Consider the following 16,125-nt stretch of genomic DNA (forward strand, 5'->3'; position numbering starts at 1 on the left):
CCCTGCTTTCTTCCTGTTTTTCCAGGCAATGTTACCAACAGACATTCTTCGTTCCAGTTATTATCCAGCCTGGCCTCCTGGTCCAGTGCTGAAAACCAACCTCTTTACATATCCTAATGTGTTTTCCAACATTCTAGAGCCTTCTCTAAAGGCCAGGTCACGCTTTTCAAGGCTCCCATGGTCGTGGTTTTGTTCCCTGGAAACAGGAATTATGCTCGTCCTGGTGCCTCCCCAGCAGACCCAACACACCTCACTTCAGGGGGATTCACCATTGGAAAGGGGAAGGAGTAAATCAGATTATTGGGACTCTTTCTGCCCCAGTGTGCCCAGATTTTACAGCAGGGTATTCCAGGGAGTTGCAGAGTTGTTCCAGGTTTAAAATGGTATCAACAGGCAGGTGTTGCCCTCGTGTTTGTGAAGGTACAAAACCCACTGCAAACACCAGACGTGAGCTGGGCTGTGAAAACACAGGGATTGGGCCAGGTTTGTTTTCAACACAGCTCAGCCTGCTCCTAAAAGTAGATTTTTTAAAAGTCACCCACCTCTAAGCTAACATACAGCCTACTTTTGATCTCTTGGAAGAAAAACAGACTCAGGGAACTTGACCTGAAAAGCAGATCCAAGGTGCGATGGCTGTGCCCTCTGTTACATTCCAGTGCCTGGCCCCACACTACCTTTCACAGCAATTACACTGAGTTTTTTCAGGTTTATCAGCTGAAACCTCAAACCTCAGGGAACAATCCTCGCTCTCCCACACCCTCACAATCCTATTATTTATTTGTGTTTAATAAAATTACCTAATTAGCCCATTCTCCAAGGAAACAACTTGCAGCTTTAGGCAAATACAGGAAGATGTTGACTTGACACAGCCCTTTCCTCGAGCCAAACCCAAGGCAAACAACCTTTTCAATTAAACCCACTGGAGCAGGTAGGCACAAGCACCTCTGCTGATAAACATCACTCATTAGAATCAGCACCTACTAACACAAATCTCAGCTTTACAGGAGACATCTGAGGCCTCCAGACATGTGTTTCAGGTCTCAAAGTAAATACACACAGGCACTGAAACCAATGGATATCCACAGAAAAACAGAATTTTTAGGGTAAGGCCACTGGAATGTAAACAGCAGGGCTGGAATTTAAGGGATGACTCCAGAAGTCTGGGTCCTGCATAGCTCAATGTAATATCAGATATTTACCAACCACATGAGGACAAGCAGGTTTGCTTACAGGCATGGAAAATGAGGATTCCTAAGAAAAACCCTGGATCTCACTACAAACTCCAGCATTAAACATTCAGTGAGGAGAGGAGAAAAACAAACAAAAAACAGACACCGTGTTGTACTTTTTTTGATTTTATAGAATTTTTACAATATATTTCTCTTCATTTGCATATTTTACCCACATCTGTAGCTTTCTTTTTACATGTTGAACTGAACTGGAATAAATCTAAAGGTCTGATATATTTTAAACAACTGATAAAAATTGCAAAGTAGTAAACCCGTAAGAAAAGAAATTATAAAACTCTCGTTTTTAAGTGTTTAATGAAAGCAAGTCAAATGTATCATTAGGAACAATATGATTTGTTTTAAACACATCATAGGTGATTCAGGCAGGACAGCTTTTTTAGTTTTTCTTATATTAGGCACATTTTTTTCAGCATACCTGTTTTCCAGACAGTTTTATACAATTCAATAGCATCATTCACATCCACGTGGAACTTCTGCATAATTTTCAAAATGTGATTGATTATGAATATTCATTATTGGTATTCTATTCCTCTTTCTTTAGAGCTACCAGAAGGAAAAAAAAATAATCAGTGTTTCTCGTCTGTTAAAAAATCCATAATTAATGATTTGAGTTATAAGGCAGCAACAGATTCAGTGTCAACTCAGGTCACAGTCCTTCAGTTCCATCTAGTGGGTAGAAATTATATTTAGTGGACACTGTGCCTAGACAGTTCCTTCAGGGCAAGACGACTGACTCATGAGGCCAGTCACTGCTGGTAGAGTAAGGTGAGTGGTAATGCCTAGCAAGGAATTCTGGCCACTCCTGTGTCATCCTTGCAGCCTCATGTCTTCATCCAGAAAGCAAAAGGACAGTCCAACAGAAATAAAGTGACTGTGACAGAGCTGTGACAGGTTCTATGCATGGTTTATTTACATTCTTCATCCCTGATGTGAGAAAAGAAAAATCCTTCTTTGACTGCCGGGGCCGGTGCCAGCCCAGCAGCCAGTGCAGATCCACGATTCCTCAGCCATGGATGCCCAGAGGCAGTGAAGAGGAAGCCCTCCTGCTCCAGAGAAGCAATTTCCAAGCGCTCATCTGCCCCATCCACATGACTCCCTAACATCAGTTTAGGAACATCTCCTGTTGCTGGAGCAGCTCCCCTGCCCGGGATCTGTTCCAGCCATGACAAGGTGTGAAGCACTGGCTCCCCAGGATCTCTGACACCCTGCAGGGAGGCTGCAAACTCAAACACCTTGTGTGGGGACAGAATGATCTGTGCATTAAAGGCACACCACGATCTTGATAATTCCCTTCCCGTCCTGATGTCTTTAAGGAAATCAACTCATGATGCTCAAGGAGGGCTTTCAGAGCAGCATCTCTCTGCTTCCTTTCAGTCTTTCACAAATACTACACTTTTCCTGAATCCTGGCATTCTCATTTGCTAAGAGAGCCACTCCAGCCTGAAAGCATGGTGCTTCTTGGTCTTCAGTTTTAAGTCTTTCAAGCAGAATAATCCCATTCTGATTCAAGCACTTGCTGTGCATTCACGTGGCTGAACAGAAGTAAAAACAAAACTCTACAGCACAAGAGGCCATAAAAAAAAATCTAAGGGATGTATTACTGCATATTTCCCTCTCAGAGGGAGATTGGGCCACCCTTTAACTCCAGCCCCAGCTGAGAAGACCATCAGTTCAAAGGACACTCCCCAAAGCAGGGCTCCTGTGCACTGGTATTTGGGCACCACTCAAATTTTGGACAAGCAGGGTCAATAAATACATTTCCTTCTGACAGAGCCACTGCTTCACACAACTTGCATTCAGTTACTATTAGAGCTTTTGGCTGCCTTTTTTTTTCCATTCTCCAGTGTTGGGGTGAAGAAGCAAAGAAGAAAATATTTAGCATTAAAAGTGATCTGAATTTATATTTGACAAGACCAGCTCTACAAACTGTGCAATGGTACACAAAATACACCCCCAAATCTTTCTGTGTTCTTTTTAACTCTTTGGAAAGGGAATAACCAATCTAGCTGTGCAGGAAGAAAGCCAATTTATTGCAGCATAGAAGGTCTGCAATTCATTCCATGTTCACTAAGAGAAATGTGGTTATTGCTCTGTAAGATAAGAGTGGATTGATCATTAACCCCACCCTGAGTGCTGGGAGCCTGGGTTCCCAACAATGCCAAGAAGGACCTCCTAAACCACTAATATCAAAATAAATGAAGGAAAAAAATTCTTCTCATAATTTCTTGTGAAGATGTGATTTTTCAGAAACATGTAAGCTCTTCAGGTCTTTGTATCACCACTGCCTTGTGACTGAAGGCCAGCCTTTGCTCTCTGCACTACAATCATGGGCTATTTGGAATGAGACATTGGAGATAAAGCAAGGTAAAACAGGTGACCCAAAGAACAGGAGAAACATAAAGCTCTTGCACGAGGATGCTGTGAAACTGGAATCCTTCAACTGCTTTGCAAATCACCCACAATTTGTTTTACAACCTGTAGTTTAGTAAGAATTGAAATCCTTTTCTTTAGGAAGTAGCCTCCAAAGCAAAAATGACAGGATTCAAGCATGGACCATTGCTGCAGCAGCCAGCAGATTCTGGTTTGCCTGTTTCACTCAGGAGATGTACAACAGATGCTGCTGATGGCATCACCCCATAGAGTTCAGCATTATTTTCTGAAGCTGACACCTTTCATGCATCAAGTTTCCTCAGGAGCAGACAATACAAACGTGGGGCCTTCCATTCTCATACTTCAGCTACCTTCTTTCCTTTACTTCCTCTGAATAAAAACCAATATTGTTCTGTTTACTCTAACATGCTACAATATGTGCATACATAACTGTAGGCGATGCATGAGTTACTTCAGGATGTGCTTTGTCATTGAAGTGAGCTGTTACTTTTACAAATTCTACATCAAGGTGGAAGGAAGGAAGGCTGCAGAGTGCTCATACACTGAAGCTGAAGGAACTTCTCCTGAATGGAGTTAAGATGTTTGTTCCCATGTCCTATGGACAAACTACTCTATCCCATGCACTCCGGCCTGAGCCAGTATTAAACATTCCAGAAACTTGTTGATTTGTTTGGATAGTTAATGGCAAGGCTGATAGCAGCAATGTTTTTCAGGGCCTAGAAAAGAAAAGGAGAAACAAAGTCACACCAAATATTCTCCTCAAGCCCAAAGTGTAAAGAAGTTATATGAAACTAAAGAGAAACCTAGAATCATGGACTGGTTTGGGCTGGGAGGGACCTTAAACATCATTTCATTCCACTCCCTGCCATGGGCAGGGACACCTTCCACTATCCCAGGGTGCTCCAAGCCCTGTCCAACCTGGCCTTGGACACTTCCAGGGATGGGACAGCCACAGCTGCTTTGGGAACCCTGTGCCAGGGCCTCCCCACCCTCATGGGAAGAATTTCTTCCCAATATCCTAGAAAAGCGTTTGTGCAGAGTTCACTCACAACTTTCAGAGGCCTGTCAAGGTACTGTAATGACCAAATACATGAATATCTCCTTTAGAAACTCCACTGGGCAATGAGAAATCATCCAGGGTCTGCCACAAAGATCCCAGACCCTCCCAGCCCTGGGGCTGTGCAGTCCTACCTGTGCTGTGCAGCGATGAAGATGATCTTCGGTATTTAAGGCAAGCAAATACTCCTGTAGAGATCCAAGCTCCTGCAGCCACAAAGCATGCAATGAACACCAATGTTTCTACCAAAGGTGATATTCTACTAATTAACATCAAAATGCTGATCATTAGAGTCCCCAAGAACAAAAGGTATCAGAACTGCACGCCAGAATCTCCCAAACTAGAGCACAGCTTGTGATCACAGAAATGAGCTCATGACACTATTCATACTTAAAGTTCAAAAGCAACTCTATGAAAACCACATGCAAATACCTTTAAATTAATTATTAAACCAGAATTGCTCTCAGAATAAACAGTGGCTTTAGGGCCTTAATAATCATGACTATCACTTAAAGTCCAATGATGGATAAGGTAACAGAATTCCCCTCTAATTAGAACTTGCTGCCACACTCCATAAGTGAAAGTTGTTAATGTTTCTGTAGCTCTGAGGGATAAAGGAAAACTGCATTTAGTGTAAAACTCTCTCATTCCCAGCACTGAGGAAAGGAGGGATAGAAACACAGGAACTGCTTACAGTAACTCTGTTTTCTGTCACAAAGAAGAGTTCTGCCAGTGCACGATGAAGAGGAAGGAGGATACCAGGCTTGGCTGAGTCTTGACATGAGTTGTTTTCCATGTGGGTGAAGAGCTGCCAAAGTGGCTTCAATAAGGTGAGGTCACAGTCCCTGAGAAAAAAAGTAATTTAAATGAAATTGTGATACAACAGTGAGCAACCACCATGCCCACTGGGAATGGGGAGGGGAAACCAAACCAAATCAAATTTAAGATAACAAAACCATACATTTGTGACAGTTAAAAACATAAAATATCCATTTTCCTAAATGCTCTTGCATCTAGAAACACTCATGCCATACATACATAAGCCAAAGGACACATATCTCTTCTAAAACTCAATCACAGGCTTAGTGGTACAACTAAAAATAGTAATTTAAAAGCTGTTTACTTTACAGAGAATCAGATCATCATTTCACCAGGTTATTATTTCATCCTTACTTTAATTCTGCAGTATAACTAACACAAAGAGAATAAATTTCTAGAAGATTACTTGAAATCTACCTTTGTCCTGTTTCCTGATGATTTTTTTCTTTATAATGGCATTTGAATTCATTAGACTTCTTTAAAGGCCAAGAAAGAAGAGAGAGCAAAACATTCCTGCTATCAAAGCAGAAATGATATCAAAGCTATCAAGCACTGTAAATTACATCTGACAGACAAATCAAGAAAGCCTGCTTCAAATCATGGGGGTTTTTTTGGTTGAAAATAGTCTCAGCTTAGTGTGTTTTTGGGGTGGATGTGGAGCAGGGTGCTCACCCCTGGCTGCTGCACTGCACTATCTTCAGCAGCAGGTGGATGGCCTTCAGCCGCTGGTGCCCCGTCTGGCGACACGCCACTCCCACCTGCCACTCCCAGATCTTGGCCAGAGGGAGGTGAGGAATTACCCTTTCCTCAGACAGCATCTGCTTTAGAATTTCAAACCCTGGAAAAAAAGAAAATTCAAACAGCTGTTCAGTTTTGCAGGGACACATTTTGTTCATATAGTCAAGTACTGCAAGCCAGAAATATTGAATTAAAATAACAAACAAAAATCTGAGATAACTCTAGATTACATCCTGATGTGGCAACTCTTTCCTGAGGCAAAAAATTACATAAAAATTGGAAAGAATCATAGCCAAAATTAAATTTTTGCCCAAATAAGGCAAACAAAACACAGGCCCTCCCTCTTATGACATGCAGTAGAGTTTTGCTGATATCAAGCAAATAATCCACCAGCCTCAATTTCATTAAAAATATTTAAACTCTGAAGTAAACTAACAAAACCTCTTATGCTAAAAATGAGATCCAGAACCATCCTATTTTAATGGACAACCACTTTGGAAAGATGCAATTACCATTATTTCTGTTTCCAATTATGGCATCCTGGAGTGTTTACTAAATACTCTGTATAATTACTATCATAAAATGAGATTTTGCATGCAAATTACATTATTATAATTGTAATCTCCAAGTCTCTGTGAAGATTTTGTGTTTCCAGCCCAAAATCACAGGAAATAAGAGACATCAGTTGAGTTTCAACTTAGAAATAACGTGATCAGTTTTGTTCAAGACACTGAATGCAAATTCTAAGTCAAGGAAAAGGGATAACCACAGGTCTCTCAAAGCTCAGCAAAATGACTAAAAAAAGGCCCTTTTCAATATATTCTGAGCATCTCTTACCTGTCTGAAACCTGCCCAGATGACCTGCTGTCACTGTAAACTTATAACCCCACTCAGTGTTGCTCATGTCAGAAGTAAATCTGTAGTAGAGTGTGTCTCCTATGTGCAGGGAAGGAAGAAAGCCAACATTACTACCTTCTGAGTTAGTTTTGCCATCTCAAATACAACTTTAATAAAAAGTCTGAAATTAATTAATCCTAGATGTCTTCATCTAAGGGAGGTGGGTTTTTTTTTTGGTAACTATGAAACACAAAGAACAGGTGACAAAGAGGAGGCTGAAGCAAACCCCACAACAGTCTCTCCTGTCTAAAGATACTGGATAGGAAGGATAATGTGTTTTACATTTTTGACAACTAAATATAGGAAATTAAAGAAACTCCATAATCTGCACATGTAACTTCACTTTTCCAATTGTGTTACTGGATCAGTTATGATTTATGAAACAAGAACCCCTATGCAGGCAGTCAAGTTCTTTACAACAACACTTGAATTCATTGGACAAAAGGTTTAAAATATTTGAAAGTAAAATTTTTACATGTCAGAAAATTAAAATGAATATTTCTACTCCAAGGAAGAAAACTGTTAAACTTAATCACTTAAAATAGAAGGACTATCAAAACATTTGACCACTTTACAATCAGGCAAAAAACATTCAAAAGGTTTTTGCCATTGTGGCATCTTCATCTTCAGAGATAAATCCTGGTAGTTGGCTGTAAATGCTACACAAAACATCTTCTTACCTACTGTGATCTATAATACTAGAGCTATCAAAACTTAGAATGGCTTTCTGCCTCATGAAAAAGCCTGTCACCCTAGGACAAGCAGGTTAGATTTCATTGGGAAGCAGAATTTTCCACGTTTCATGAACAAGAAAATGTTGAAAACATTTTTTAGGATTTAAAATGAAATATCTATAAAAGAATGTCCCTTTTTATCATTAAATGAAAGAGACAGTGTTCTCTCCTACTCTTAGGAGAAAGCCTTTCAATCAAATGAAAAGCCCAGAAGCCTTCAAATGTCTGGTTTCAGCTAAAACCTGCTGGAATCAAGAGCCTTAATCCAGACAGCCTTGGCTGGAAATGAATTTCCACAAGGTGAAACTCAAGTTTCACAGCCAAGACTGCTCTAAACAATGAGCTTTGAAGTTCAGCTCCTTGACAAACCTCAGCAACCATTAGGGATGAAAAGGAAGACAGATAGAATTTGGCAAAAATCTAAAATATTTCTTCAGAACACACATCTGCTTTTATCCAGCACCTTGTAACCCTAAACCAGCACTTGTAACCCAAACTGGTTTGCTAAGAAAATTCCTAAATCTCTTTACAGGTGCTGACAGCCCTTGAAGTCAAGAGCTTCCTGCAGTGCCCCTTGCTCAGTGGGTTAAACCAGGTTAAAATCAGAAGCAGGGGACTGTGCACTCCTTGAGCTCTCTGGCATTTGCTCCTCACTGAGCTCTCACAAATGTGCTTAGAGAATCCAGAGTGCAGCTGGCAGTCAAACCCTGGGTTTTTTCCAGCTGTGCTCTGTGGCACCAGCTGGAGCCAAGGCGCTGGCACTGGCTCTCTTTGCTCAGAGCAGCAGCAGGGCACGGAGACAGAGATAAGCATATCTTTTCTTTTTTTAAATAAAAAAACATGCTTCCTGTGGAAAGTAAGACAAGGCATAAACAATGTAAGTGAATATCGTGCAGAACAAGGACTGTGTTGGAACAGAATCAAGACCAAATTTGTTTCCAGTAGCTGAGTGCATGCTTTGACTGAGTGGTGGAAAGAAAAGGTCACAGCACAACAACAGATAAGCCACTTTGCAGAAACAAATGCAAGAGCAGCACGTCAGAGCAAACTGAGTGGGACAAGGAAAGGATTGGCTTTTTCCCTACACATGTCAGGAACATCCACATTTAACTCATCAGGAGTTTCTCTCAGGAGTGCCAGCAATATCCCATCCTCCCTTGAATCAGTCCTGCTCACCTGGAAGCTCGAAGTCAGTCCATTTCTGTGGAGACCCACTGAAGCTGTGCCGATCCTGCTGGAAGTCGCTGCTGCTGGACATGAGCAGCTCGTCACAGCCCTCCTCGGTGTTACACTGGGAGTCAAACTTGATGGAGAGGTAGATAGCACCAGGAATGTGAACTTTATCCTGAGAAACAAACACAGCAGCTTTGTGTCCTGTCACACTGTACTGCCCACAGCCCACTTAACTTTCACCATACGAACAAGGGAGAGATAAAAAATTATTACAGCATCTCTGTGAATTTTTTACTTTGATATTTTTACCCAGAGCTAATTTAACAAATGTAAAGCATGGCCTATTGTTCACATTAGCTGTTAAGCATGTAAAATGAATTGCCAGCAATGCTTTCCTTTTTTAAAAGCAGTAATTGTTGCTGATATTGATCTCACTGCCAGAACCTAAGGGGTTATATGCATTTTAAAAATGAAAATCAGAAGAGTCCGAGCAGCAGGGAAATTAAAAATCCCAAGACTGCCCAGAGGCAGTAATTACTTACCAAACCATATCATAAAAATGCTATCAAACAGTATCAAGAGAATAAAATCAGACACTGTTTGTGTCAGGGAAAGAGTCTAAAATGAGAAATACAAGAAAAAAGACACCACTCCCACTTTCATCTAACAGCACAAGAGCCAACTGGAAGAGGCCAACTGAAACAAATCTTTGGAAGGAAGGGTAGAAACATTTGATCATTAAGGCCTTGAAACCATTAACAAATCTGATCTGCTTCAAACACGTGCACAGTAAAACCATGTAAGCTATGCACTTTTCAGATGATTGAATTAGAATTCCATTAAAGTGCCTGACTGAACACATTTCTTTGCAGGGCAAGGCCTGAGCTATCTGACATCAGCCTTTTCCCAGGAAGACTGAACAGACTTCACAGGTGCTTCAAGCACAGAAGTCAGTCCCACAGATACCCATGTATCTCTGAGAGGCTTTTGCTCCAACCCCTGGGTGATTCCAGCTTCAAGCCATGCCTGTAACCCACACCTGCCCTACCTCAAAGTTGGTATTGTTGTTGTAAGGATGCTGAGATTCCCTCATCTGCACAGCCATCCCTGGCTCCTCCATGAACTGACAGGCTGTCAGGGCCATGGTCCCCAGCATGCTCTCCTTGCATCCATGCAGCACTTTCTGCAGAATCTGGGGGGAGAAAATGTCATGGAAATATAATTTACTGTCAAAAGATCATTTACAACTGTACGTTCTGATGGCTGACACGAGTCATGTCCAACCACACAGCATTTTGGAAGAGGGAATCAAGGAACCAGCAAGAAACAAGATAAATTCACAAATGATGCCTACAAGTGTCATCTCCATAAGCACAAAAGATTTCACTCTGTCTTCTGTTCTAGACCTTTCATTCTTTATTTGATAAAAAACATGACAGATACTGGCTATGCCTCTTCACACAACTGCTAGAATCAAGGCTAATCCATAAAGTAATTAACAAGAAACTAAAGCTGTAATCAAGTGAAGTAAACAAATTTGTTAACATACTAAACAGGCTCTTTTACCTTCTATATCTAGAGGTTTTGATTTAAATGAAATATATGTCATATATTTCAGCCTTCAAAAACAAAAAAAGTACAAGTCTGTGCATAAGAAGAAATTACAAAGTATCCATGAGATAGCTGAAATTTTGAAAGCAGCAGATGCAAGTTCTGTGTGTTTAAAACTATCAAAAAATGCCCTTTAATCTATCAGGACACACTAAAAAGAATTCAGAACCACTTGAGTCTCCCTTTTTCTTATTTTTATAAGAGTGCATAAAAGCCCTGAATTCAGGAATTCTGTTACTTGAGGCCCTTTCATGTCATTAGAATAACTCATGGAATAACCCATGTCTTCACCTGTGATCTCCCAACCCCTCCTACAAAATGTAATACACCAGCTCAGGCCAGCAGGTTCACCTCCAAATCTGCCAAAAACTGATTTCTTGGGAAAAGGAGTTTAAAAAACAAAGGAAGCATGTAGCATTTCCCTGAATGCACTCCTTGCCTTGCACTTGCAGAACAGCCTAAGACAAAGGCTAGGTTTTTGCATTTAATATCCCTTAATAGATTTTATTCTATCAGTTCATCCTGCCCTTTTCTGAACCCATAAAAACACCCTGGGGCAACAATTTCCATGACTTACTGTGTCAAGAGCCTGTTCTTTTGGTTTGTTTTGGACCTGCCGCTTATTACCTTAATCTGACACTCCTTTGTTTTCTTACTGGGAGGGCCAGTGAATAATACTTGCTCTTAACTTTTGCATGCTATTTACTGCTTTAAATCTACAGAGAAAGAGGAACAGACTTTTCCATTACTCCTTCTCCCTCAGTGCCTCACAGGGGAAAGATCCAGAATGAAGGAAACCAGTTGCTTCCTCATACTGAAGTTCTTGCATGGCTGTAATGATCCCTGCCATTCTTCTCTAGGTCTCTTCCAGTTGTACTGCATCTTATTTTAATTTTTTAATGAGATGAGGGAGTCACTGCAGTCCAAAAGAGTGCACAGTATTGGTTCAGTGCCATATCAATGCCTTTTGCTTTATTTTTCATTCTCTTTTTGAAGATTCCCAGCACCTGATTTGCTTTGACTGCTGTGAAGCCTTGAGCTGACACTTTCATTACAACATTCTATTGTAATTCCAAGATCACTTCCACCACCAGTTCATCAGTGGAGTAGCAGGTATTACAATATAGACATTGAGATCTAAGAAAAAGCAGCTTTTGAAAGGCACTGCCAATTTTACCAATTTCTCTAGATTACCATCTATATTGTCTATTTTCAAACCAGACTGCCTATTTTACCAGTTTCATAACTGAAAGAGTTCTCTCTACACAGCTACTTTTTTCATTTTCAGCTGACAAGACCAGCACATCAAGACACTGACAGATTCCAACTGTTTTTTCAGAACTAATTTAAATTTCGGAGTTTCAATTTAGTTGCAAAAAGGAACTGCAAGCATTTCTGTTAGTCAGAGTCTCATGGCATGTGGGCACAGGTTTTGTTCACATGTCTAAGTGAAATCCACTTACTTTTTCCCATAGCTGCTTCTCCTCCAGCTGCATCAGCATGTCCAGGATGTATGTCATATGGGCTGGGCCACTGAGATCCAGGATTTCCTCATTTATTGCCACATCATCAGGCCACTCAGCTAACAAGGATGCCAGCACATGCCTGGCATACAGAACTGCAATAGCCTCATTGACACGGTACAGGTAGTCCCTCACAGCCTTTTTACTCCTGGAGTCCAGCTCCTTGTGCAGCAGAATGGAGCTCTTGGTGCGGCGCTGCTTGGCATAGCTGAGCTGCAGGTCACTCTCTGTGTTGGTGATGAGTTTCTGGGCAACAGGATTGGTTTCTTCTGTTGCTTTATCACAGAGTACAGGCTTTGACTGCAAGAAGAGAAATGCAAGTTTGAAAACAGGCTGCCAATAATTTACTGCCTTGTGTTTGGATATCTGACCAGTCAAACTGCGAGAAGAATTTATAAATGAATTTGTCAAAAACCCCACAAAAGTGGGATCTCTACACAGCTATAGATTTCCTGAGAAACACCGTTTATGTCTACACACCTCACTATACACTGATGCATTTGTGGAAACAGCAGTCAGAATTCTAACCAGAAGTGTTAACTGAAGCTCACCTACAGAGGTGAAGCTACCAAGTCCCCTGAAATGAGGCAAGTTGGGAAGGACTTTTGGAGATCACTTGCTCCAAATTTGACTTAAGGCTGAGATAACTTCAAAATCAGGGCTTTGTCCAGTTGAGTTTCGACAGTTTCCAGGAGTGGGAATTTCACAGCCTCTCTATAAGCTGTTGAAAGGCCTATTTTTTCCTATAATTATGTGAAACTGCTTCAGGAAGCTCCTTCTCCTTTGCTATGCAACTGATAAACAGCTGTGCTGGTGACACCCCACGGCCAGGAGTGAGCCCTCAAAATAAAGCAGAGCTGTGGGACCCTGCAATTGAATGCAAAACCCAAAGCTTGCAAGTGTAGTGTCTACTTTACAAGATAAATTCGTTGCTTCCTTGTTCTGCTGAATTTACTGTAAGATAACAATGATATGCTAAAACAGTAGCATGGCATAAGCTTACAGCAATGAGATACAATCTCTTGTGCAAGGGGAGGAAATTACAGCCTGCAATCACAATTTGTTCTCCTGACCTGGGAATCAAGTTCTTTCCCTTCCTTAAGGAAGGAATAACAAGGAAGAAATACTTGCTTCTTGTACCTGCTCATTCATTTTGACATAAAACACTGATAACAGATTATTTCAGATGTATAAAAAAATTCACAGGCATGAATGCCAAAATTCCTTATTTTCCAACTGCTCCTGTTTGTAGAGGTGTCCATACCAAACAGGGTAAGATGATCATATCTGTATCCACTGCCTTGGAGCTCTGCTCCTCCAGCCTCAGGCGTTTGCTGGGCTGCCACTTCTGAGCCAGCGTCCGGATCCTCTCATCCGTTGTGATCACATCCCCATCAAACCTTCACAGAGGCAAAGAAAATCAAAAATACACAAATGTCTTTCTAGAGCAATGCAAACTCAATTAGGCCAATTAAATGCAAATTGAATCTTCCCACCTTCTGTTTTGGAAAGATTAAACTCTGCCTATTTTTGTCATGTTAACTGTTCCCCTGTTCTAACAAGCCAAAGGATTTCAATGTTTCAAAATCACTCATTTCTGTGAGAACACGGTGTCTCTGTGAGATGCTCTGAGTACCAGAAGCCACATGTGAGCTCTTGAGTCTTCCTCAGTTCACAGAATTCAGAGCCACAGTGGATCTTCATATGGGAGCTACCACACAGAAAAGAGCATGTGATGTGTTTCAGAAGATGGTGACTTGCTTCCATAAATACAGCTTAGCAGGAGTTTATTTCCTTACTTTTTCACACATGAAAACTAAATCTTATCCTTGGAAGAATTTCTATCCAGCACTGAGAGGATTTTAGATTTTCACCCACCACTTTCTCTGCTGGACCCAGAATTTCACATACCTCTTTTGAACTTCCAGGAAAAAAGATTCTGTTCTTTTCATCTGCAGCTCATACATGGCTCGAAGAATGTGCAGAGGTGCATTAAGTGCATCGTGCGTCATCTGAGCAAAGAGCAAAAAGAAATTTAAAAACCCCAAAAACACATCAGAGCGGGAAAAGAAAGACTGAATTTCTTTAAGGATGACCTAGGCATTATTTCCACTTTGTAGCTAGAGAATTAATGAACTAGCATCAGGATTAATAATAATGAGAAGCAATTTAGCAAAGCACTGTGTAATGATTTTGTGGCATTCATTACTGTAGTTCTATTTTATTTTCTTTAAAGAATGATGCATTGCAATCATAGACCCACACTCTATAAATTTAGAAGGAAAACAACCATTTGAATTACCAAATGTTTTATGCAACTAGCAAATGCACATTTACCCAAAAGGAGGTAAACTAATTTAAATACCAAGAAGCATATTTTGGTGGCTTCATCCAGGCCCTCCAGAGGATCAAGTTTGTTCTGCTCTAAGTCAACAGGACCAACAACAGGCTGCTCCACATCTTGATCTTGTTCCCTGTCTTCCAGTTCAGTATCCTCCTGTTCAGCCAGGGAACTGATATCTTGCTTTGAGGAATACAGCATTATTGACAAAATCTACACAGGGAAAAAGAAAAAAGGTAGCATGTGGTGTGACAGCTGTAGGTATCATTAGTTTATTTGCAATCAGCATCTCAGAGGAACACTATCAGACCTGAACAGTGCTTAACACATGCTATTTTACAAAGAAGCACACCTAAAAATAAAAAAAAAACAACCCCAAAACACAAACCAAAACCATCTCCCACTTCACTAATGAGTTCCACCTTCCATGCTGCTGCAAAGACAACTTCAGTGATTAGCTGCAAGTGCAAAGGAAGTTGAGAAAGTAATTATTTAACCATTTCAGTACATCAAAGATTTGAAGATCCCAAGACAAAAACAGAGCAAAGCTAACCATCACAAAATGCCAGTGATGCCCCTACACACCCCTCTCCTTTGAAAACAGCCCTTTGGCTTCCCCATAGTCCTAAAGCTGAATTAACACAACTCCTGCCCTAACATAAAACGTAACTAACGGTTGAACCACACTTATCTTTCAGCAATACACAACCAGTGTGAAAGAATATGCCCACGTGTGCATTGATCTCCCCACCTGCACTGCAGCAAAACCTTGTGCAAGTCATGCCTTCCTTTGAGATTATTTTCTAAATTGAAGAATGGAATTTTCAAGAACAGTCTATAAAAAATCCATAAAGAATCTGAGTAGGTGAGTAATGTCTCATCCTGCAAATTGTTTTCCAAATAAAATCAGATTAGTGAAAATCAGCTCCTGCTTCAAAGAGGTTAGTCTATTATCCACAGAATTATGATGGGCAGAAGGAGGCAGATTCAGGGATACAGTTAAGTGAACATTGTTTTAGAGATTAATTAGAGATAATCTTGAGTCCCCAGGAGGGCAGTGTACTGCCAGAACCTTCCATGCCACTGTGTGATGTCTGACTTCTCACAAAATGTCACTTTTCTTACCTCCAAGTCTCGGAGAAGCCAAGTCTTACTGAAGCCAGTTCCTTTGCTACACTTCTTCACTAGAAGTTTGAGTAAACCAGACTGAAGAAAGGCAGACTGGATCTCCTTAAAGCCATGGATCTGCACACACAGACACACACAAACAAATAAATACCTTAAAAAGGAACGATGAATCACAGTGCTTGAGAGGCCTTGTCACACAGCCTTGGGAGAATTTCCTGCCCAGATGAATTACACTGGGAATCTTTTCCTTTCATTTCCCTAAAATAAAAATCCCCACTTCAAATCCCCTAAGGGTATAATCTATGATGTGCACAGAGTAGTAACTGAGGGAAAAAAAAAGAAAATATGGAGAAAAAAAGAAAAAAAAGAAAAAAGGAAGGGGGGAAAAGGAAGGGGGGAAAAGGAAGGGGGGAAAAGGAAGGGGGGAAAAGGAAGGGGGGAAAAGGAAAAGTGAGCTTCACTC

The 16,125-nt window shown here is 40.8% G+C and overlaps 1 protein-coding gene across 1 annotated transcript in view; it reads right to left on the reverse strand.

The window, feature by feature from the left end:
- Positions 1-1,339: 1,339 nt before the first annotated feature.
- Positions 1,340-16,125, reverse strand: part of ZZEF1 (zinc finger ZZ-type and EF-hand domain containing 1) — a 58,580-nt gene continuing 43,794 nt past the window's right edge. Inside the window, exons 44-55 of the mRNA XM_038158319.1 lie at positions 15,660-15,779; positions 14,559-14,747; positions 14,105-14,205; positions 13,458-13,593; positions 12,134-12,493; positions 10,108-10,251; positions 9,063-9,231; positions 7,093-7,191; positions 6,190-6,355; positions 5,393-5,543; positions 4,833-4,904; positions 1,340-4,357 (exon numbers count right to left, since the gene is read on the reverse strand). Coding sequence (XP_038014247.1) covers positions 4,283-4,357; positions 4,833-4,904; positions 5,393-5,543; positions 6,190-6,355; positions 7,093-7,191; positions 9,063-9,231; positions 10,108-10,251; positions 12,134-12,493; positions 13,458-13,593; positions 14,105-14,205; positions 14,559-14,747; positions 15,660-15,779 — 1,782 coding nt within the window. The 3' untranslated portion in view covers positions 1,340-4,282. The remainder of the gene's footprint in view (positions 4,358-4,832; positions 4,905-5,392; positions 5,544-6,189; positions 6,356-7,092; positions 7,192-9,062; positions 9,232-10,107; positions 10,252-12,133; positions 12,494-13,457; positions 13,594-14,104; positions 14,206-14,558; positions 14,748-15,659; positions 15,780-16,125) is intronic.

The sequence above is a fragment of the Motacilla alba genome, chromosome 19, assembly GCF_015832195.1.
Source record: "Motacilla alba alba isolate MOTALB_02 chromosome 19, Motacilla_alba_V1.0_pri, whole genome shotgun sequence".
Lineage (NCBI taxonomy): Eukaryota > Metazoa > Chordata > Aves > Passeriformes > Motacillidae > Motacilla > Motacilla alba.